This window comes from Pagrus pagrus, assembly GCF_965226575.1.
Source record: "Pagrus pagrus genome assembly, chromosome: 9".
Classification (NCBI taxonomy): domain Eukaryota; kingdom Metazoa; phylum Chordata; class Actinopteri; order Spariformes; family Sparidae; genus Pagrus; species Pagrus pagrus.
The window spans coordinates 14,460,605-14,485,186 of record NC_140193.1 but is presented as its reverse complement, the minus strand read 5'-3'; the positions used below and the strand labels follow the sequence as shown (position 1 = coordinate 14,485,186).

The 24,582-nt window shown below is 40.2% G+C and overlaps 1 protein-coding gene across 3 annotated transcripts in view; it reads right to left on the bottom strand.

The window, feature by feature from the left end:
* Positions 1-24,582, bottom strand: part of LOC311262197 (hyccin 2) — a 48,648-nt gene that overhangs the window by 19,854 nt on the left and 4,212 nt on the right. For all 3 annotated transcript variants that reach the window (XM_084361435.1, XM_084361437.1, XM_084361436.1), the window contains exons 2-5: positions 11,330-11,414; positions 5,473-5,551; positions 3,563-3,664; positions 1,945-2,124 (exon numbers count right to left, since the gene is read on the bottom strand). In XM_084361435.1, coding sequence (XP_084217561.1) covers positions 1,945-2,124; positions 3,563-3,664; positions 5,473-5,523 — 333 coding nt within the window. In that variant the 5' untranslated portion in view covers positions 5,524-5,551; positions 11,330-11,414. The remainder of the gene's footprint in view (positions 1-1,944; positions 2,125-3,562; positions 3,665-5,472; positions 5,552-11,329; positions 11,415-24,582) is intronic.

The window sequence follows — 24,582 nt, the reverse complement described above, 5'->3', positions numbered from 1 at the left end:
GTGTTAGTAGTATTCACTCAATAAAGTCACGGACCTAGATCTTCATGAATGACTGATGCGTTCTATAAGTCGCTCTAAAGAACAAGGATTAGCATCTCGTTACCATAGAAAACGCTTGTGCATTTTTCACTAATGTTGAAAGTAAAACTCAACTTTTCACTGTGTTTTAACTGATTTAACTGTGGAAACTGGGGGCGATCATCAGAATTTAATCTGACTTGACTTCTTGACTTCACAGTAATTTGGGATTTTCCCGAGACTTAAAGATTAAGACTTGCGTGACTTACTCCTGCCTCTGTTAACTGATTGGGAGTCCTAGAGATAACTGTGTTTTGAGTGTATAATGTTCCTCAGTGTTATCCGTTATGAAAGTTTTGGTAGGTTTGGAAGGAGTTTTTGTTAGGGATCGTTAGCTGTTGTTTTGTTTTCCACACATGAGCTCATCAAAGTGGTCAGACTTTTATGCTCTGTCTGTGTGGATTAAACCAACGCAAATAAAAGAACAAACACCAGTTTATTCATCCACCCGTCCAAGCGCCCATAATCTATGTTTTGGAATGTGGTACCAGAAAGGCTTTATCTCTTTTATTTCCCGTTCTCCCTCAGTGTACTGTTGGTTCAAGCCTGGTCCTGCCCTTCACTGGCTTGCAGTATATCTCTGAATATCTGATGGGACTGCTGAGAGCAAAGCTGTTTATCAGAGCTCAGTCGTCAGGGACTGTAGGCGAGAGGTCTATGAGCATGTACAGAGTGTGTGTGTAGTGGTATAGACACGGAGGAATAAATTATGTATGGATATACCCTTAGCTGTGCTAGCTGACACGGAGCTCTTTCTATTGATGTCTCCAGCTCTTAGCCCATTTCCCTAAGGGTGTTTCCTGGTGATGCAATCTATCCTGGGTCTATCCATTACCTGGGGTTTTCCCTGTAGATCCTCTTTAATGTCAACAGACTTAAAGCCTCACAAATGTAAAGATAACCAATGATTTGCATATTATTGTTTTGGTCATTTCCACATTAACAGTTTGAAACTGTGGACACAGAGTCATTCATAGCCATCTATACAACTATATATCTATAACTGCCACACCATCCTGGTGGGTCAATTATCACAACACTGTATGTGTTTGTAGAGTTGAGTTCAACTGCAGGGATTCACACACTGTGGTGGTGATGACAGTGGTGTGAATCTCTGTCAGGGTCAGTTACTCGACGACATCTTCATGCTGGCTTTGTTTTTTTTTTACACTCAACAAAACAACGGTGGCAAAACACCACCCCACTGTGTGGTTTTGGATAGCATGCCAGCGCTCCTCGAGCAAAAGAGGCATCTAGTGTGACGTTTTACATACGCTTCAGGCAGCGCTTTCTAAACAAAAGCATAACATGGCAATATCATTCATTCACCTTTCCTGTTATATAGAGGTTGATCTCATTATAGTGGCATAATGCCACCCCACTGTATGATTTTGGATAGCATGCCATCGTTACTCAACCAAAAGAGCTGTCTTGTGTGATGTACATAAGCAGCTCTTTCTTTTAACAATGTCAAACAAAAATCTCCCAGGGGTATGTCGCACACATACTGTAACATGTCATGAAAACGTCACACCCTCGTCCCGTCCAGCCATTGATTCGGCTTTGTTACTACCTTTGCTGCCAGCTCAGAAGCAGAAAAACAATGACGCCCCCCCATTCTGTCTTCGTACCTTTTACACATAACAGCAAAGCGAAATGAAGCCTTGAACAGCTCTTCTCTGTTTTATGTCACAGCTCCTTTTCTGCAGCCATTTTGTGATAACTATTTTGCATCCCTCTTGCAACCATGTAGATCATTTAAATCAGGGATGCAAAATGGCACACACATTACACTAGTATGTTTAGATTTACTGTCTTGACTTTAGACCCTCACGTCCGACTACACCCACGACAGCAGACACCCACCAGGTTATAGATGCCCAGGAGGAGGGCCTCGATGCACCCATTGCTCTGGCGATCCCTGCTGGCTGTGATGCGCAGGTATACCCACACCAGCTCAGGCAGGAACTGCAAGGTGAAACGGCGCAGGCGGTCTTCAGAGCTCCGGTACAGCTCGAACAGTTGGTGGCACACGGGCTCCAGTAGCTGGAATTGAAGGAATGGATAAAAGTAGTAGGTAATAAGTACAGGTCTAAGAACCTTGTGGAAACAAAACAAGATGACTTTCGTCGAATTATAATGAAAAAAGGTATTCGACTGGCAACATCTAATCGTCCAGCTAATAATTTCCATCTGTGACGCTTTAAAATATCATTAATTTAAGTAAAACCATTAGTTAAAAATATGTCATAAATACATTTCTTAAGAGATGTTACTTATTTCAAATTCATCAAATTAACATTAACGCTGTGGCTGTGGTGACATAAAAATCCCAAAATAAGTACAGGAACCAAACTCCCCTTTCTAAACAGCCATCAGAAATACAATGAGACAGTGTACCTGCTACACAGCTCTTATTTCAAAACATGAATGAATGTTCGCCTGACTGTAGCACTGTGGGACAGACAGATGGAGGGAAAGTTTGTCTGCTGGTCAATAGTAGGAGGTGTGTGAGAGCAGAGGGGATAAATCACTACAATGGAAGTCTGGTCAGATGTCGTCTCGGGGGAGCCAGCTGAGCCGATGTGTTTATACTGTCCAGGGGTCAGTGAAATGAGTGCCCACACAGCACTACTGCGTAAGTATGCGTGTGTGTTGGGATGTGGCTGACCATGAAATAAGCAATGACTCATTAATGAACTTGGCAAGGTGTTTGATTCTCCATGTCATCAGCAAAAACACCCAAACAGTGGAGCACAGTTTGCAGCCTCTCTAACACATATACACACACACTCACTCACTCTCTCTCTCTCTCTTTCTCTCTCCTGGATCGCTTGTCCGATCATTAATGGGATTGTGCAGCCAAACTGACAACACTAATGGAATTTAGATCCATGGTCGCTTGACACCTAAGTTCCACCATGAAAGAGTGAGGGGGAAAAGAGAATTGGAGGCACCGACTGTATCATTGGAGTGAAATTAAAGTCCCGTCTCATTGAGTGCCTCCGGCCTTTGCTCGGAAATTGTGTCATTAGGTCTTTTAAAGAGAAAATACTGGTTTTAACCTCACTCTTACAGGAAGCACCTGTGCTCTAAAGAACAGCGAGGTGTTTGTGTGTTGCAGCACAGTTAATAATAAACCACGTCTGTGTGTATACTGTATCTGTGTTTGCATCTTTGACTGTGCAGTGGGGGCAGCAGATGTTCCAGTCTGTTCGTGTGTGTGTGTGTCTATATAAAGAACACTGTGTGCCATCTCACAGGTAGTCTGGCAGGCGCTGCCACTGTGACCGTCCATCACACTCTCCCAGAGTACAGTGTGCTTGTGTTTTACTGTGCACATGTCGCCTGCAGACACAGCTGTGTGTCGGTTTCTTGCTCACTACCAACTGAGACTACAGCGTGAGTCACAAGCAACACATTTCCCCCAGCTTAAACTGCCATACTTGGGACTAACAGTGCGTGTATGCCCTCTGTGTCTCACCTCATTGTTGGGGTCTTGGATGACTCTGTAGAGTGCTGGCACCAGGGACTTCTTCAGATGAAGGCTGCCGGCGTAGCTGGGGATGTGGGTTTCTGGTAAGGACTGGAGCAAGGAGAAAGAAAGGTTTGCTGAGCAACTGTTCACAATTTTCAAGCCTAGGCATGACACATGAGGTAGTACATATTGTTTATAAATCCAGGCCCCTGGCGTTTTCTCTTTTGTAGTCTGATTAGTTGACTTCTGCCTGTACAAACTGCGATTGATTTGACATTTTCATCATTTTGTTGCTTTTGCTGCACTTTGAGATCTGTTTCAATGAAACTTTTTATTCATGCACTAAAGCAGCAGCTGCGCTGTAATTCTTGGTCTGCTGTTTGATTTGTCTTATTGTATTTTAGCTTATTTCCAATCCTCTATTCTGATTTGTTTTACTCTTTACTCTCAATAGTTTACTCAACAGGGAGTAAACTGAGATTTCGCCACTTTCTAATCATCACTATTTTGCCTCATTACTAACAGGGGCAGGGTCACATGAATGTCATTTTTTTCATTTCTTAGTCAATAAGGCAGGTTGAGTGAAAGTGGATACACCCTTGAAAAGGAACCACAAAATAGCTCCAGACATCAGAGAGTGATGGTATCCAACAGACTCAGAAAATAACCTGGGGTGAAATTCTTCAAATGGTCGAGACGTGTGACGTGCGTTTTCTTCAGATGACAGAGGGCAGAGATATCCTCTCAGCACGGCCTCAGTGTGGTCATTTTTTGAGGACAGAACACGATGTGCCTGGTCTGCATCACGCACGCAGTGAGTCATACCAATCCATTTCCCTCCCTATTCATCATACTCCCTCTCTTCTCTCTTTCACAATTTGGTGCTCTCCTCCTTCGTGCCCTCCCTCTTACTGGTCTGCACGCTAATTCCTTATTTTTGGCTCGTCTTCCCTTTGCACTCCCTCGATGTCAAACTGATTTTTTTTAAATACTGAAGGTACATTTGAGCACATGTCAGACTCAACAGGCTCAGCTTCATCAGTCGGACCTGTATGTTGTCATGTAAGCTATTGTGTTACTGTACTGAGCTATTTTTTTTTGTTTTTCTTTAGAGTAATTGTTGATATTTGTAACAAGCCTATTAATAAGAACCCCCTTATACTCTGAGAGGAAAACACAAGCACATGTCATACATTAACTGCTGTAGCAATTATGTTTTTAAATTCAGCGTTCTTTCTTTAACACAACGTAGGTTTCACTTGTCTTCAGACAAAACTCCCCCACTTCTAAAAATGCGTATCTTACTCAAATGAATGTCAGTAGACTGCTAATGCTAATATTAGCAAGCTTCTGCTAATAACAGATAGCTGAAAGTACAACTGAGCTTGAGTGCAGCTGACCTTCAATCTATAATAGAATTGACGAATGAGTCAACAGCAAGAAAACTATCGTTATCTTTTCACCGTGTTAGAGTGTCAACAATGTGTGAGTGAAGTCTACTATATTGACTATTTTTTAAACCTTATCATCAGCTTTTAGAACTTGAGAGAATATATATGGCATTATTAAGACAGTTCACAGAGTGTGGAAACTAAATTACCGTAAGACATATCTCACAGATTAAATCAAAAGTGTATCTGTCCTGTGAGATCAGTTTGAACTGGACAAAGTTAGCTGACCCTGAGTCATAACCATCCTGCTTGCATTCACTGAATTCAATCAGAATTTTAAAAGGACTAAAATGTTGGAGAACCGACATGTGATAACTTGCACGCTCCACGCTCTCTTTCATCACAAGTGTTACACCCACAGTGTGTGGTTTTCTCTGGAAGAAATCCTGCCAAGATGACCTCCAGGAGAACATTTCATTAACATGAGTCATGATGGAGGGGCGGAGAGGAGTGGAAGGCCTTTACCTTGAATTCTGAGAGCCATTCTTCGACAACACCGCGCTCTGAACCCAGCATCTTCCTCAGAGACCCCCCCCTCGGCTGCCTGGTAGACAGAGAAACATAGAGGACAGGGGGAAGGGGGGAAATACGGAGATAAAGTGAGAGAAAAGGAGAGGAGATTGTGAGAGAGGAGGAGAAACAAACGGTTAGTTACAGGAAGAGAACAACAGTGAGTGCTTGCAGTGACATGATGAAGGGTGACACCAGTGTCTTTTCACATTTGAGCCATGCCAAGAACATGTGCTTCATTTGACTGTCAAGCATTTTCCCAAAAATAAAAAGATAAAGAGATTTTCATTAATGAAACATGGATGTGATGGATGTACATGGAGAAGTGGATATGAAAGCTGCTCAGGTGGGTTAAACCTTATTTTGGGGTAAAGTCACAGACCACTTTAAACATTTATTTTATTCATTTATTTATTTAAAATCAGATTTGACTGCCAATTCTTTACATGCAGTTTTTATGTCCAGTTGACCATTGAAAGTAAAGTTCTGGCTCTCACCCCATTCATTTAGAAAGTGGCCTGGTCTTGTTAGCCTGAAAAATTACTGCCTGGGGTCATTGCCAGGAGATGTCTGCCGTATGGCAAGACACTACAGCTTTCCTTTGGCAGAGGTGGCTATCTCCCAATCTAGTCCTCCTTACTTCAGTGGGATAAAATGATTGAACTGGTGGATCTGCAAGACTTTCCAAATATTAGCAAATCAAATGGATCAAATTCTGATTCTTTTAACGTCGGTTGCAACGGCATGAGACAGCATCAAGGTATACAGTATTATTATCACTTACAATGACCTTTAATAGAATAAAAACAAATGCTTTATAAAATTTCACACTGATACAATAGAATTCAATACCATAGATAAGCAAACGTACTGGTATGATAACTGACCCTAAAAAAAAGTGTATACACCATTTTACAGCCACATCCTTCAGAATATAACCTCATTTATGCTCCTTTCACCATTTTAAAACTTCTTCTTCTACTGCTCTATTGTTCCGTATCTGTAAAAAATATGGAAAACACACAGAAATATGGATGAAATGAGAGCAAAGTACGGACAGAAGAGTCAGTCTATACTGGTGTTATAATTAAATGGTTTGGCTGCCATGTCAAATTGATTTCAGAGACTGGTGCTGATTTGGAGCCATTTATGAAAATAAAGGAATGATCTTAATGCACCAATAAGCTGAATGCCAACCACTTAAAAGAATGCAATTGAGAAGACAATAAAGGAAATTAATGTTCACTGAGATGGATTACCTTGCCAGTTGAAATAAATACAAACCCTTTATTTTTTTAAGGCCATTTATTTAGACATTTAGCCTTAATCTGATAGGACAGCTGTAGAGACCAACAGTAAAGCAGGGACAGAGAACGGAGGGAGGAATCGAACCCAGGCCGCTGCTGAGGACTGAGGACACTCCAGGGGAATACTAGGGTACCCCAACACAAACCATTTCTAATAAACTATGGTTTTATAATGCCAGCATGGTCCCTGAATGCCTCTAAGTGTGGAAGTTATGATGCTGGCCGCACTCTTACATAAGGAGCCACGTCAGTGACCTTACCTGTCACCTTGGATAAGGGATGACATGGATTTGAACTGCAGCAGGCAGCCATATGGGCTTTCCCTTGACAATTCAAATGTTATGTGGCTGAAGCTCAAGTCTGTTTTAGTGCATTCTTATGAAACCGGATGAAACGGACACAAAACCTCACAGGGCAGTTAGATCTGTGTGATCTCACAAGCGATGACGCAGGCCTTAAAGCAAACACACAATAAAAATCTGACTTGAGATAAAAAAATGACTGCTCAAATATTTTTGTACTTTCCAATGACAGAAAGCTAGAGATCTGAATTTCCTGAATGTTACACATTTGATTCATAATACATCAAGGGAGATGAGAGATGAGATAACAAAAGACAGTTAGTCTCGAGTTCCTTCAAACATAATCTGATTGCAGGCTTTAGGCACGCTGTTATTCTCTGTAACTCTCTGCTCTTGTTCTCTGTATCCAGCAGCTAAAATTAACTTCAGCAAACCCAAAATAAAAAGCCATTTCTCCTTCAGACTTCACACCATGGAAAATATTAATTATCCCATAAACCGGCGTGCCATGAAGGAGATGCAAGTGTGTAGAGTGTGAGTTGACTGCCTATATATAGCTCTTTTCTACCTTAACAGACAAAGCTTTCTCGATTATGATTCAGTCTCTCATTCACTCACACACACTCTTGCCCAAGGACACTTGGACACATGGACACATGGACGGGAGGAGCCGGGGATCGACTGCCAACTGTGCGATTAATGGACGACCCGCCAGAGCGGCCAAATGAGAACATTCAGATTCCAGTGATAGTTTGGATGCAGACTGTAGGTGAGAGACACAGCGCGCCAAACAAAATAGCTTTTCCTAAATGCCAGAATCCTTTGACAGCCTACACTTAAGACTGTCATGATTGAACCGGCGTTGCTAGTCTTAAAGAGAATCAAGGACACAAAATACAACAACAACCTGCTCTTGGCAATTCAAACAGAAAACGACAACAACTTTTTTTCCTTTTAAATATGGACCAGAGTTTTGCGTAAGATACATAACAACATACATGTACTTTATGAGCTGGAAGATAAAGCAACTACACACAACTGGCAAAATAATACAGATCCAAATTAGGGATCGAACGATTATTGGATCTGATATGCAGCATTCCTTCGATTATTTGAATCTGTGTTCATTTCTTTTATCAGATTGTTGATAAAATGTGCTACTTTGGCTCCGATCCCACATAATGATAATAAAGTAGTGTATTTATAATCTGAATCTGCAAAGTAACTGAAGTATAACTTAAGTTATACAATAAGTGTAGTGGGGTAAAAAGTACAATATTTGCCTCCAAAATGTAGCAGAGTTAAAGTATACAGCAGTAGAAAATGTAAATACTCAAGTAAAAGTACCGCAAAAGACTTTACTGCAAATGTATATCAGTTATCAGTCTCCTTAATTACTAATAATCAGTATCTGTATCAACAAAAAAAAAAGTATAGCAGTCGATCCCTAATCCAAATCCTTTCAGATGAATGCCTCATAATCCCCTCAATATCAAAACCAAAATGTACCGACTGAGTCACACTGGAGCCATGTGAGCCGACTGTTAACAGAACATACATCCTCAACATGCTCCTCGTTTCAATTCTTTGCTTAAGGAAATACGTTTGTGTCATTATCAATGACCTTGTCTTTTCAAGGCCACTGTAAAAACCCTGTAAAAGTGTGTTTGGTTTCTTACTTCTGTCACCTGTGTTCAGCTGCAACAGCCCTAAAGAGCAAAGGCGTTTAGAAAAAACTGTGTGGCTCAAAAAGTTGTTGTGGTTTCTAGTTGATGGGATTAGGGATTAGGACTAACTCAATATATTCTCATTTCAAAGTGGGAAGATCCCATTTAACATTTGAGGCAACAGCCTCTGCTGACTGATTGCCAGTCAACTGTTGCGTCTAAGATGTGATATGCACAATGTTTTTTCAAACAAAGCTTAACCTTATAGATTTAACTGAGCTTGAGAGTTTTCTTACTTTTAGACAAGTCTCAGTTTAATCTTCAGTTTAAACATCAGGGAGATGAGTCGATAGGAACTTTCCTAATTGTTACACAAGACTTTATTTGTGACATGTTGACATGTTGATTGTTGCACAGTTGCCACAGACTGGACAAAGATAATGAGACACTCGACTTGTTTTCAAATGATCCATTTCATCAGAGTTTATAAGCCTTTGTGCTATATTTATGAAATGATTACATTTAAGATCTGACCAGTTCACTTCTCTCTGTGCCCTGTGTTCCTCCATTGGCACAAAATTGTGCTCCCACAGCATGTGACATGTGACAGAGGAGTGTTGTAAATAAACTCATCGCAGCTGTATCTGGGTCAGTGTCCCTGCTTAACTTTCTGACACGTGCAATTCAACAGAACAGAATAAACTCAGGGATTACACGGACAGTTCAGGGAGCTAAAGAGTTGTGACGTATTAAAAATGTTTAGATTCAAGTGTAAAAAGCTGTGTAGGAAGGAAAATTGGAAATGCATGCATAGAATTTGTCAGATTTAGCAACCCCTGCTTCTAAGATGTTCACGTTTTTGTAAGTCCCAAACAGTGTGGAACTGTGCACAGTCTTAATGCTCACCCCCACAGTAAGCCATAATGTTGACACACCCCTGTTTAATCCCATTTGGTACACCCAAATCATTACAGCCCAGGAAATTTGCACAAGCTCCAACGCCTCTTTGGATTTACATTTCTCATTCTCTGTTTTGCATAGTTTTTCTATTGAAGACAAAGAAAACTCTTTACTTTTTCTGGAAAAAAGGCTGGTAATTAATGATGCAAATTACACATAAATGCTACGATTTAAACTATTCAACATGTCTTCACATATACTAAAGAGATAAAGCTCCTCCTTCAATATTTTCACCCTAGTAAACAGGCTTGAAGTTTCAACTAATAGCTGAAAGCTTGCTGGAGTCTCACTTTCTCCTAAAATCAAGACAATACTGACTGTAAATGCAACACATCCACTTCAATCAGAGGCACAATATTACCTTGGACTACACTATAAAAGGTTAAAGGGACTTCAGTATTTCACACCAGCACTCGGGGGTAACCGTCTTAAACAAATCCAACATAAAACGATGGGTGGCTCTCTGAATGCTGCAGATAAGCCTGAAAATGTTACAAAACAGGCTTTAGAGGAGCGAGATATCCGATTTGCTGCGGGGCTGGCGGAGACAGAGATCATGTTCAACGCTAGGAGCAGATGACGATCTGAACGAGTCAAATCTCTTTTGTGCGAGCACGGTCCTTAAATCTGACTGTGTGAATTGAAAGGCCCCATTTAGTCAGCTTGTTCAGCTCTTCATGAAAGGCTGACTCATTCATTTACTCCGGCTTGTCAAACTGTCAAAGATTCACTGAAGTGCAGTTCTCCATCGGCAGGGCAGGCTCATCAGTTACCATGGGAACTGTAGTCAAGTGACTTTCAGGCAATGGCAAATATTCACGGCCGAGAAATGTCCGTTTTAGTAAAGATGACTCTGATCATGTTGTTCTCATGAGGTTTGTAAAACAGGAGGCTGCTTCATGTGGCAGGTAACGGATGACGTGATACACTACTACAATAAAAAAAAAATGAAATGTAAGAGGAGAAACCGCTAAATATGTTGTTCTTGTTATCCTCTATATGTCAGCAGCACCATGAAGCTTGAAGTATGCATTAAGAAGACGCATACAAGTGTTAACATAAAACCAGAGTTAAAAAACATGTGCTTAAAAGGTGCACTATGTAGTTTTGGAAAAGAAATTCAAACTCAGAATTTTGAAGATTAATGAGGTAATAATACAAACTCAGAAATATTCATTTTTCCCATAATAAGGCCCCCAGAACACTCTTTGAAGCTAGAGAAGGTGGCAGGGTCCGCCAAATATAAACAAAGTAAAACAATATGAAATTATGTTGTCCTTAGAAGGCCAGCTTGTTTGATCAGTTTATTCAGTCATGAAAACAAAAACAATGTAGTATCACTCAAGTATCCAGTGTTCTGCTATGTAATTCAAATCTGTATATGGAAAAAACTAATTAAGACTATACCTTTCCTGGAGTTCAGTGTTGATAAAACAATTCAAATAAAGAAATGGATGACAGTCTAGGTAGGAAGAACAAGTACAACACTGCAAATGAGAAACTGATTTTTGTAGCATCAAGGCAGAAAATGTATTAAAGAGATTGTAGATTGAGGTGATCAGTTTCCTGTTCTTACCTCAGTGTCCCAGAACTCAGATCTCCACGAGGAGAGGCAAATGTTTCTCCACAGTGTCACACATCTGTCAATCACTGAGGGTCACCTGCAACAACAAGGAAAAACAAGAGATCCATCAATCAGATTACCATAGGAACAACGGTTGGTTGGACAAAAGAAGGCATTTAATGACATCTCCTTAAGTCCTCGGAGTCCTTTGTTTTGTAATACATAAAAATCAATTGATGAATCAAGATTACCAGCAATTTAATCAATAATAAAAATAAGCTCTAGTTGCACACATTTAGTAAATTGCAAAAACAGCCAACTGAATTTAAATTTCTTTTCAGACTGGGTTAAAAAGATCGATGACTTGGAAAAGAAATCAGAAAGTCACTTTAAACAGTGCTTTAAAGAATAGTTTGGAATCTTTGAATCTCATTATGATAAAAAGGGAACATATATGATGACATAAATACGTAATAATCAGTCAAGACAATGCACAAAGCATCTCACAACATGGAGACTTGGAAACCAACAGATGGTTGCTACAACACAGTTTGAACATAGAAAATTACAGTGATGCGGAGACGCCTTACAGTACTGCATGCATTTTGTTTGACAAAGAAAACTATGCATTTATTAAAAAAACACTGTGCCTAGAAGGTTATTTTGAGGCAAGGCACAAGGAGTCAATTTTCAAGTTTCTTATTGTTGCATAGCAACAGTCAGCTGGCCAACTTGTTGTCCTGGCCTGCTAAAAATGCATCCTGAAGATCCACGCCCATAGTATTTACTGTATTTTGGCAGAACGAATTAAGGCCTCAGTGACACACAGGAAGACACTGGAGAGAGTCTGCTCTGCACTGCTGCATGTCCCTGAGAAGCAGACGGTGCCACATCGCTGAGCACTCCATCTGATGTCAAGCATTTCCAATCCAGCCTTGTGTTTATCTGAAGGACTCTTACATTAGCGATAGCGAAGAGTCAAGGAAATTACCAAGTCCAATCTGTCTAGAATGATGTGTATAGCCTCTCTATCTATTGAAAGTCGTAAAGAAGGTATTCATTTTCCTCCCAACAGATAAAGTGTACTCATTCTGTATGACTCATCAAAGCTCAGTGTAACCGTGGCTGCAGGTTATGTGAACACAGCAAAGGGAGGGAGCAAGCATCCCTTTTACAATATATTAGATATCCTTAATAAGCCTGCCCCATTAACTTTGACTCTTGCTCAGTCCTGCCTTTTAAAAAACACAGCCTTTAAAAGATGAGGAACAGAGAAACAGGAGGTATCTACATCCATAAAGTCTCTCTGAGGACATTTCGGAGAATACCAGGCAGCTGAAAGAGACCAACATCATTTAAACTGTCTGAATTGTTGGTGCCTCAAATTGTGCCGTAACAATTTCAGCCTTACCAAGAGGGTTTTTTCCTTTGAGCCTCAGATATTGGGAAGAGTTTTCTCCTTCATACACGTGAAGCCCAAAAGCCACGGTATCAGTACAAAACGTTCAAGCTCAGGCTTGGTAAAACAGAAATGACAACTCTGTCCTCCCTTCTGGTTACACCAAATCATAATCATGGGACCGTACATGGGCAGTACAGTGTAACACCCCACACTGCACCATCTCATCCCAATGTTTGCACATCTACTTACAAATGCGATCTCCAGCCAGGCGTCACTGTTAGCTAAATATGTCACAAACCTAATGAGCCCTGGCAAATGACAACAAGCAAACTTTCCTTCAAGGGTTGCTCTTCCTCTATGCAGGACCTGCTCATTGTCCTGTGGCGGGACTCACAAGAGAATAGGAGAGTGCCAACCCATCCTGTTTACGGCACTTCAAACACCAAATCACAATGACATTGTTAAACACACTGCTTAACGGTGCACAAGGTTGAAACAAAGCCAACAAGTGTGTTTTGTGTATCTCATTTCAAGACAGAGCAGTCAACATGCATTATGATCCGGTGTGAAAAACTGTCATAAATATTAAAGCTCATAGTAATCCCTTATCGTCAAAACAACACTCAGTTGTTACAATTAACATCTCAACAAAAACCATAAGACTGCATTAGTTTTAGCTAGGTAGACCTAATAAACTGGCAGCTGAGTGTATTTGTAGGGTGCAACTTACCAAACATTTTTCTTTACAAAAAATATTACAGTATTTTTTTATTTTTTGTCCCATTTACACCCTTGATTGAGCAAAGGACAGGGAGTCCAAGCCATGCACCTATAATAATATTTTCTTATATTTGTAAATTTACTTCTTACGTTATCAATAACATAACAATACAGCAGAATTCAAAACTGTACTATAACCACTAAACTAAATACATTTTTATCCTGTGGTAACCGCTGCAACCCTCAACAATGGATAAGGGAAAACTTAGTAAAGTCATTAGGATTGATCTTGTGGTCACCATGGATATAATATGGACATCAAATTTTCAAAAAACATCAAATATTTGTTCAAATATTTCACTAGCAACCCGTACAACCCATACATATCAACCTCATGGCTAAATAAAAAGTCAGGGAAACACCAAAGTCAGTAGGATTTATCATCTGGGGACCATGAATGTCTGTAGAAAACCAACTAACTGTTTGACCAGCACTGCCATCCTCAGAGCCATGGCACAAGATGGTCTTAAAACCTAGCTTGTATTAACTGTACTTTTAAACTGAGTGATAAACTACTGTTTTTCCAATTCTTTTTGTACTTTTAATGTTTTCAATTTGATATGATTTATTTAGTGAACAGAGTGTGAAATTAAAAAATGGTGCACAAGATTTCCTTTCTCCGTCTCTACACAACATGAATATATTAAAAGACAGCGTTTCCTCTACTTTCCTTCACACTAATAACATTATCACAACAGCTAGATAAAATTGAGTATTTTAAACTACATAACATAAAAATAAAATGTAAGAATCCCTCATACAAACAAGCACAAGACCTAGTCTATAGAAGTAACCCCATAACCAAATATGAACAATATTGGTGCTGCAAACATTTAACAGCCAAGACCAATATTGTTGGACGTGGAACAAATATGAAATATGATCTCCTGCCACCATTGCTATGACACAATTACAGAGGAAATGTTGCATATGATGATCTTAAGGGGCTAAACCAGTGGAACTTTCATGGCGCCCCTGATTAATACGTAACTGAGAAGAGGCCATTGTGCAGCCCACTCAGGCAGATATTAAGCACTTCACTTTGTTCAAACTGCACTTATGAGGGAGGGGAAGGAACTGCTCACCATTCACACTCTGACTGAGATTGTTTTCATGTTGGAGCCTGGAACCTCAGCAGTCTCATGACCTAACAAGTACAGTATTTATTAGCTAAGCTGGCAAATGAAAAACCCTTTCATACAAGTCATATCCAAAACAACAACATAAGATTAACAGTTCGAACACTGTGGCAAGTGTGTGTATGTGTGTACCATGATTCCACTCTGAGTGAATTCAGACCTGGTACAGTATTAACATCCATCCTGAATGATTCGATCACAAGTGGACAGCTCTAAGTCCTTCAGTTCACACCATGCGCCGCAAGTGACCGATTGTGATCAGATCTCACTTCCCCCCTCTATATATCTATATAAATAAAGACATACATCACTGGGACAAACGGACACCAAGAAAGAAATATCTTGATGTATAACATTTCCCAAATTAACAAGAAGGCTACGAATTTGTTATACACAGCATTTAACAGTGTTTATAAAGATTCTCCCAACTCAACACCTCACAAAATTGAGCATTGTTTTGAGAGAGTCTGAGCACTTTCTCCTCAGGCAACAATAAAGTTGCTATATTGGTTAACTATTGGTAAAATTTGATATGTGTACCATCAATAAAACGCTGTCTTCCAATGTAAGCTTAGTGTAAATGGTGAAAAAGTTGAAACAGTGTGTTCAGAAAGCTGCTAAATGTTGGCAGGTAAGACAAACTTAAGACACGGAAGCAGACAGGCTGGTATACCGATTCGGCGACAAAACTTTTTACAAGGAAAGATAAATCTTAATGCATTGGATTTAATGCTGAATTTACAAGAATGCATGAGTAATTTAGAATTTGCTGTAGCTTCTACACAAAGTTGTTGAGTTTCTCCTCAAAAAACAACTCTTAAAATCACGCAGTTTTGTAAAGGGAGTCTGGGGATTTTGCCGTGACTAGGTCAATGGTTAATTGAAACAGTGTGTGGTCACAAACATCTGTATCACCAGGTCTGAACAGGGCCTCTTACTAACATAACATCTTAGTCTGTCCTATCTTCTCCTCTGCCAGCTGCCAGGACACACAGGACTAACAACAGCTGTAGCATGCTAATCAACATGCTGTGCACCTCTATAAACAAACACGACATGCATGCTAATCAAGTCAGCTCTAAGACTGACAGTTTTAATGCTAAACCCACGCTGCTGTCTGTGTACTATATGTACTGTATGTTTACCTTACTGTCAGCATGAGCAAACCTCTTTACCTGGGGCTCAACAAGTATTGTGACACATTAGCAACAATACACGACGTAACACCACATCCCCAACATATACGCTTTGCAGCTGGAGTACTAAAAGGAAGGTTCCCTCAAGCACTTAACGAGACAAATCATTCATTGCAGACAGATGAATCATACGGGTATCCGTGACTAAGTGACTCATTAAACCAGTGTAAACAAACACAAGGTTACAGCCCTGCAAAGTACAGAGAACCACACTTAACTGCTGCTGTGCCCAGGACATAAGAAATGGAATGTATCCTTGCTTGGGTTACCACAGTTAAACTAATCAACACTGAACTTGTAGTAGTCAACACAATTATATGGGTATAATGTTACAAAGGGATTTTCCAATGAGTGTTGCTGGTGTTGCTATGTGATGAAAAGGAAACGCACAATCATTTCATTTCCCCACAAAGTAAACTGCGAGTGCATCGGAAATTTAACGACTTACCCCACATGCATCGACTCATTTCCAGTCTGCAAGTGAGTCTTCACGATATTCATCAATGTAGGAACATTTGGAAGACAAATAAGTATGATGTGGCACTGTTAAAACAAATGCAAATGCTGCAGTAGCATCATTTGTCAGGGTGTGATGACAGGGTGTAATACTTCTCAGCATGATGTGTAAAGAAATGTCCTTAACGCTCAAAGAAAAGATGGTCGTGTGATCGTGCCTAAAGTTTATCTCATCTGTATTACAGCTCAAAGGCTGTCCATTTATGTTTTGTTTGTTTAGGTTTAAATAAAACTCCACAGAACCTGTAACCAAAACTGACATACGCACTCAATTATTTAAATTACCAGACTGATACGTTTTATGCTTTCTCACCATAAAAGCTCTTAGAAAACAGCAGCCAAGTTGCTTCCCTTTCCTTACTGGAACTAAGGTTGCCAACATTTTTCCACAAACTAAAAACCTTGTGACAAGACCAGTAATACCCAGTAAAATGGCTCTGATGCTCATAATCTGTGAATAAATAACAGTTTTGTCATTTTAATGTCTGTGTATTGTGCTGCAGAGATATCTACTTAAGTAAGCATGCTAACCAGCTAGCCCATACGGGTTCAAAGCTTCTGTGCCACCGGTGTAAACACTAGTGCTCCCAGTCTCCACCCAAGGTGCACAGTTAACTGAGCTAACTAGTTAACAGCAGCTAAAGTTAGCAGCTACAATAAGCAGCAATTAGCTGTTACTCTGGTGATGTAATGCCCCTTATTGAGTATGAATTAGACAAGTAACCAATTCTTACATATTGCACCTTAAGTTACTGCTGATGCAAACTGAACATTTCCTACTGCTTCGTCTTCATATTAAAATCATTTAACTGGCAAAACACAAGCTGTCTTATTTTGAAAGAGGCTAGTCACAGGAAATGCAATGTGTTCAGTGAGTTAATCAAAAATGCTTCTGCAGAGCTAAATAACACATTTGTTGACAGCGAGCCAGTTTGAAATATGTCAAGGACAGGTGTCAGGTTGTACACCTCCAACTTCTCAGCGAGGTAACCAACTCCTTTTCCCACATTAACGTTACCACGTTCCCTGTTAGCATTGGGATTTAATCATAAATATTGCCAAAAAGGCGCTTTTGCTTTTCTCTGTGACAACAAATCCTCCAACATCATCTTGTCGGTCAACTGTCCCTACTCACATCATGTTACAAGTGAAATGGGACACCGGCTATTCTGCCCTCCAACTTTGCTGCTGGTGCTGCAAAGCAGATGAGTTTGTGATTGTAACATATGTCATTCGAGTAAGTTCGATTAAAAAAGCCCAACGACGGTGGGGGCAGTGGTCAAGTAATGTAATCAGTGTATGCCTAACCACAGCATGTCACAGTAGAGCAGCATGTTTCTCTCTCACATGTGAAACCAAACCTGTTAAAGTTACAAAATATAATCAAAGTAAAATAAAGAGCACATGTGAAATAAAGGGATAAAATCCAAAATTAATGCTCTTTGTGTAAGAAAGGTGGATCTCTCAACCTGCATCAACAAACAAAAGAAAACAAAAAACATCTTACCAAAAGAGAGACTGCAAATATACTGCTTATGTTGGTTTGTATCTGTGTCTCAACTCCTCTTCTCTGTTCTAAATGAGCAGTGCCAGGTTTCAACAGTCAAACACTGTGGGGATTTTTCAAGGTCAGCTTAGCTCAGTCAGCCATGAATTATTGAACTTGAGCAAGCTCTGTGCCTGTTCTGACGCCGTCCTTCTTCCCTCAAGTTTGCTCACTGTGACACAATGTGTCATGTGACATGACAAACTAAATATCCAACAATGATGGCGTGACCGTTTATTCATCCTGGTTGGGAAATATTCTTTGCCTTTAACCCTTCAACAGGAAGGTCACAGGGTCAAATACACACCAGGAGGGATTCAGTGTCCTGCTCTAAGATACTTAAGCAGAGTGGATGCATTCCATTACTTAAAATGTCTGTCCTGCCATTTCAGTATTGTGATATGGGTCTCATACAGATAAAGATCCAACAATCAGTTAATTAGTTGATTAAAAGAAAAATAAATACCAACTATTTTCTATTGATTGACTGTTTCAATCATTTTTCACACAAAAAGTCAGACATTTGCTGGCGCCAGCTTCTTAAATGTGAGGATTTGCTGCTTTTCTTTGTCATTTATGACAGTAAATGAAGAGTTCTTGGGTTCTGAACTGTTGGACAAAAGAAGCAATTTGTGATGTTGACTGATTAATCATGAAAATAATCAGTATTTTGACAGATATTGCAATTGCAATATAAATCGTGATTACTGGGAATGATTATTTGTGTAGTACAGATTTCATTTTCACTGAAAAACCTATTAAAACCATGATGATGCAACATTTGTTGGGGTCTGTACTAAACCAACATATTTTCTTACATCTGGAGAACAAGATTTGTAGGTCAGTGCATCTCTGTAACACTACAGTGCTGTCTTATAAAGTGTTTTTTTCACACATTTTACCTTTAACAAAAAATGGAAGCTTCTTGCAAATTGGATATTGCACTTTGCCACATTGCAATTTCGATTATTTTCCGTTCACTTGTGCAGCAAGTACATGCAAATATTATGAGTTTTTAAATTATAATACATTTGTGCAATTAGACTGCTCTAATAAAAATAAAAGTTCAGACTGATTGAAAAGTCAAGTTTACAAGAATCTGGGGCAGGCTCAGGCTCAAAGCACACATGCACTCATTTTGTTTCCTCTCTGCCAAAAGTATTTCTTTAACACATTTGATTCAGCACAGTCACAAGGGCATTTTACTCATCCTCTTCAGTGTGTTTCAGTTTGCAGGTTGCCATTCGTCATGAAACATACTACACACACACACACACGCGCACACAAACACACTTGGACGCGCGCTCTTTATCCAGACACTTTCCCTAGGTAGAGGGATTAACTCTAATACCTGACCACAGTGAACCAGTCAGCTGTAATCTCCATCCCTGTGCCTCTCTCAATCGTAACAAGAACCAGCTACTTACCAGTGGAGTGGGCTGTCTGCACAGGAATAGAACTGGGGTTTATTAATAGCAAATACAGTGCTGGAAAATTACCCAGATTGCCTGGTTTTCTATAAAAGATGATGGCCATATATAGTAATAAAGATAGGAAGGCAAACAGGTGCACAGCGTCAGTGAGACTCCAAATGACAGACACAAGGACTTTTGGCGAGTAAAGGTCACAGGCAGGCAACAGTGACTACAGTCAATATGTTCCTGTGCGGATCAATAGTGCTGCCCTAGGACACGTGGACACAGACACAAAAAAAAAGGTATGAAAAACACATACTACAGGCAATGATAGTGAAAGACAGAAAGAGAGATATGTGCACAGAATAGAGGAGAAAATGCCAGAGTGAAAGATCGGCTACTCTTTCTCCCTCATCCTCTCCTCATCTCTCATAGGCCAGGCTAAGGGAACTGAGGCGTACGCACATCCTGGGCTAAAATTAGCTCTGCTGCAGCTGCAGGGCCAGACGTGTTGGGATGGGCCCATGTTGCAACTAAGTACACACACACACACGTACACACACACGTACACACACACACGTACACACACACACACACAGTTCCACCAATTAGACAGGGTGAGCCACAACACACAACAGCACAGGTGAATGCCAACAGCATCCTGCCTCCTTCCTCTCTGTTCCTCAAACTGAGGCATACAAATGCTTTCGATGCAAATATTCACCACATACATAATAAACACGTACACACACTGGGGCTGTATTGAGGCCCTCCACAGTGCCCTACATTAACCTCACATATTAGCACTAGGATCAAGGAGGAACATCTTAACTACAACCAAACCAATAGCATTGAGTTTGTGAAACAGGATGAAACTGTGTTCTCCTTTAAGGTCAGTTTGTTTATTCAGTCATGACAATGAAGAGTTTGTTTACTAAAATATAAATATATTAAAATGTCTTCTCCAAGACTACATAGTGCACCTTTAAATCAAATATTAACATAATGAATTTTTCATATCAATAATGAGGCTTTAATGGCTCAGTATCTGAGCAAGATGCATTGAGAATTTCGATGAGCCGCTTGTGGAGGAAGCTTGTTGTTATCATGTAGCCAATCAAACGAGCATCGAATGACAATGCAACAACCAGGTGAACTTGCAAGTTTGTACAAAACAACCGCATAAGTAGGCCTACATTAAATAGAAGAGGTTGCATCATGATCACTGCATTTAAATGAGGGAGGTAATACCAGAGTTCATCTCTCTCTTCCCGTTTCCCTGCAGAGCATCTGTGATTGACAGTAGATGGGAGGGGTAGAGCAAGGGCAGATTGGCCACTCGTTAATTGATCGGGGATGGCATTGTTCGCTTGGATGCATGTTTCACGCACTATAACTTCTTCACAACACAAGCCCCCCCGTTATTTAGTCATTAAAAAGCTTTTATTATGAAGCAGCATTACAGGAAACGTTGTTTTCACCAGCAGTAACTAAACGTGACTCCTGAAACAGCTGAAAGTTGAACATGAAGAAACAGTAAAACACAGCAGATGTCTGAAAGTATAATGAGGACGAGAGAAACTAAAGAGATTCAGTTAGAAGCTACAAACGTACGGAGAGCTGAACACACTGACATTAAAAAACATCTTTCTCTCAGGTGTCCTGCACAGACATGGGTTGAGTATCGATTTTAGGTGGAGACGGGTGCTTGTTACCGGTTGGTCACAGTCGTGAGTTGTCACCGTTGCTTGGAGGCGGACCGGCCGCAGCTTGGCCCTACACTGGAGCAGCGGCTCAACTCGGCCCAGTAAAACTGGTGATGGAAAAGCAAATCAGCGTGGCTCGGTTTGACTCGGCACGGCCAAAAGTGCTAGTAGAAAAACGCTGTAACATTCATTATAATGCACCACAAACTACATCTTCAAAGAATAACACAGAGGTTAACCAACACACACCAATCTTCACAAGCAGGGCTGTTGGTCTATATTGCCTTAGATCGTAACAGTGTAAAACAAGAGCCCTGAGGTGGAGGGGTTGTTTTTTTTAATGAAAGCTTGAACAGTCAGAAGTTCACTGCCAGTTCAGACTACAGACACATGACCGCTAATTCCACAGTATTTAGCACGGCTGCTGATGTTGTGTGCATGGTGTGTGGGGGAGCAGCCAAAGAGTTTAACTTTACTCCAGAGAAACAGAGGAAAACGCGGCGCTGCCATATAAGCTGCTCAGCAGTCTTCAAACAATAGGCCACCTTGAGCTTTCGTGACATGCCAAGAGCACTGCACAGCCCACTGGCCTGAGACCACAGCCTGCATGACCAAAGGATCAACAAGGGGGAAAACAGAGGAGAGCGGGCACATTACTACGCTTCCATCTCAGATGCTGGGGGGCCTGCAAAACCGCTGAATACTGAGAAAATCAAGCCAGAGAGAGCGTAGCCTTTCAACTTCCTCACACCCCAGAGACCTATAATAGTTGTTAAATCAAATTGTTTCCTACAGTATGAAAAACAACAAAAATGTACGATATATTTTGGCTCCATCTATCTCACTGCAGCAGACATAAAGAACTATACAAGCTGGACAATAACATATATCTGCTCACGACTGAAGCCAAGTTAAAAAGCATTTGACGTTGAGCCCTGGCCAGACTTGGCTCGCCAATGAAACAGTCCTTCCAAATATTTTTAGGACCTACACCACAGAAATTTAATTACGCAATGCAAACCACCCCTTTTAGGATTTTGACTGAGTCTTTGTCTATATTTGATCAGTAAGGTTGCATAATATTTGAAATCTTTCATCCCTGTCGTTCAAAAGAATGCTTAGTAACTTGGCCTCACTAAATATAAGGGGGCACATTTGTTAACAGGTGCCTTTCACTCCAGTAAACATCCCTCACAGCTTGCTTCAGCAAAAGCCCCCACTTTCCTTCCAAGTCCTTTCCATCATATCGCAGCAACAAATAACTGGCAATAATTCAAAGGCTCCTGGAATCAACCGGGCTTTGGCGGCGGTTCAACTTCAGACAGGCGCTGAGTCGTGACCAGCAAGCTGAGCAGGGAACGGATCTATGGGAAGGTAAAGTCCAGCAGAGAACAGTGGCTCTAAGAGTATGACGACCTATTATCTTAGCTCAAACAAACCGTCTATACTGCCATACTAATGATACAGTGTTTTCTCTCCAAACACACATACACTCTGACACCCAGTACAACAGTACGAGAGTTCAGGTGCAGTTCAGTCTCACGTCAACGGCAGGATATATAATGCCCTTTTGTACAACAGTGGACGTTGTGTGGAAATGAGCCTATCTGGTCAAACCACTCAATACAGCAGGAACTTTTTTTGTGGATTAGATGTAAAAGGTATTAGAATTTTTCAACACACTTTTATGTGGTTATTTCTAAATAAAATAGATTTTTAAAATACCCCCGTCTCACATCAAAAGGCTTCCATAGGACCTAAATCTACTTCTTCAACACAGTCCTTCAATAGAGTTTGCTCCCACTGTGCAAAACCTGTGTGATATTCTACTATCCTCGCCACGTAGACCTCTGGGCTACTACTACAGAGCAGCAGGGTTGGTCATTCATCAGTCAAAAGTGTCAAACATTCACAGGTTCCAGCTTCTCAAGTGAGGATTTGCTGCCTTTCTACAACTGTATATTGAATACTTCAGGCTTTGGTTCTGCTGGCCTGAAATAGGGCTGGTTAGTATATCACATTAATATGATTGAGTACAACTTCTGGTTTTGGCACTACTGTATGTGCAAAATGTCTACTGTATGAAAATACAGTTATTACAACATGGACAAAAAGGTTACCTTTAGTTCAAAAGTAATGTTGATGATCCATGTGTACAGTCACGACAGCTCTGTAAACCGTGATGGGATAATAGTTAATATACTCACAGGTGACTTGAAAAAGCTGTAAAGCTTGATAGAGCACAGTCCTGGATTTATTTCTTAACTAATTTTGAAATGTCACAAGATGTGTTTCCATTCTTTGTGATGCAATACAATATTTGTTTCTTAACAAATTGTAAGGTAAAGTGATTCCAGTATCTTTTAAGAGTTTTTTTAATCTAATTTCTTTTGGCAATGATAATCGGGACATAAAATTTTCACATCTTCCCATGCCTAATTCTACTTCATTCAGTCTGTCCCTGTCAGGTAGCCAATGTCTTGTCAAGAAACACAAACAGCAGGATCGCAGAAATAGCACACGGAGTGTTGCTGTCTCGCTTTTGAAACTGGTTATTGAAATATACTGGGACTGTTCTTTTATCATCTTGACTCTACTGTCTTGCACATTAAGTCCTAAAAAATATTCATGCTTCAGTCTTCCTGCATTATGGAGGGAAAAACTACTACTCTCCATTCCAAATTTGCCTTCTGGGAATGTACATCTTGATATGTTCACTTCTGTAAACTGCCATACAATATGAATTTAATCATTTTCAAAAATAGAGAAATTGTGGCTGTTAGTAAGTATTAGTATCTATCTTTTTTCTGTTTATCAACAGTGTATCAGACCATTTTAAGTTTAGCTTAAATCAAGTTGTAAGTTAGCTATTCACTGTGTCCAACACAGAACTGTGCATTAGAGGTTAACCAAAACTAATTAATAACAGAGGGTTGCAAACATAGCACTCACTGAAATGAACTGAAGGAGGTGAAAGTCTGTGGCAAAATGAAATCAACCAGTCATACTGTACAGCAGAGCAATGTCAAAGCCTTCAGCACTTCCATGGGAACCAGCCGCCTGCCCCTCGGGGCTATTACAGTTAATCTAACCTAAACAAAACATTCACACATGGCCAGCAAGCCAGCGCTCTGATGATGGCGTCAGAGTTTAGCACCATGGGCCACTTTCCAAACATAATCTGAGATTGTTTGAAAATCTTACACAGCAAGCACATGTGATCCTCTGTCACATGCTAACAAAGGCCAAACCACATAAACAAAATCAAAGTCTGAGTTACAGGTTTGACAAAGAATGTTCCTTCTTAATCTGCTAATTTTTGATTCTTCTGAAGTTCAACAACATTACAACTACTAATTTATCAACTAATTAGCTTATTAATAAAACTATTTCATAACTAGTGAATCGTTCCATCCTTTTTCAAGCAAAAACACTCAAAATTCAGTGGTTTTGGCTTCTCTAATGTAAGGATTTGATGCTTTTATTTGTCAGATGACAAATTTTACACAAACTAATTTTCTGATTTACCTCAGAATGCGGGAAATGTAACAGCCATTTTTTCCAC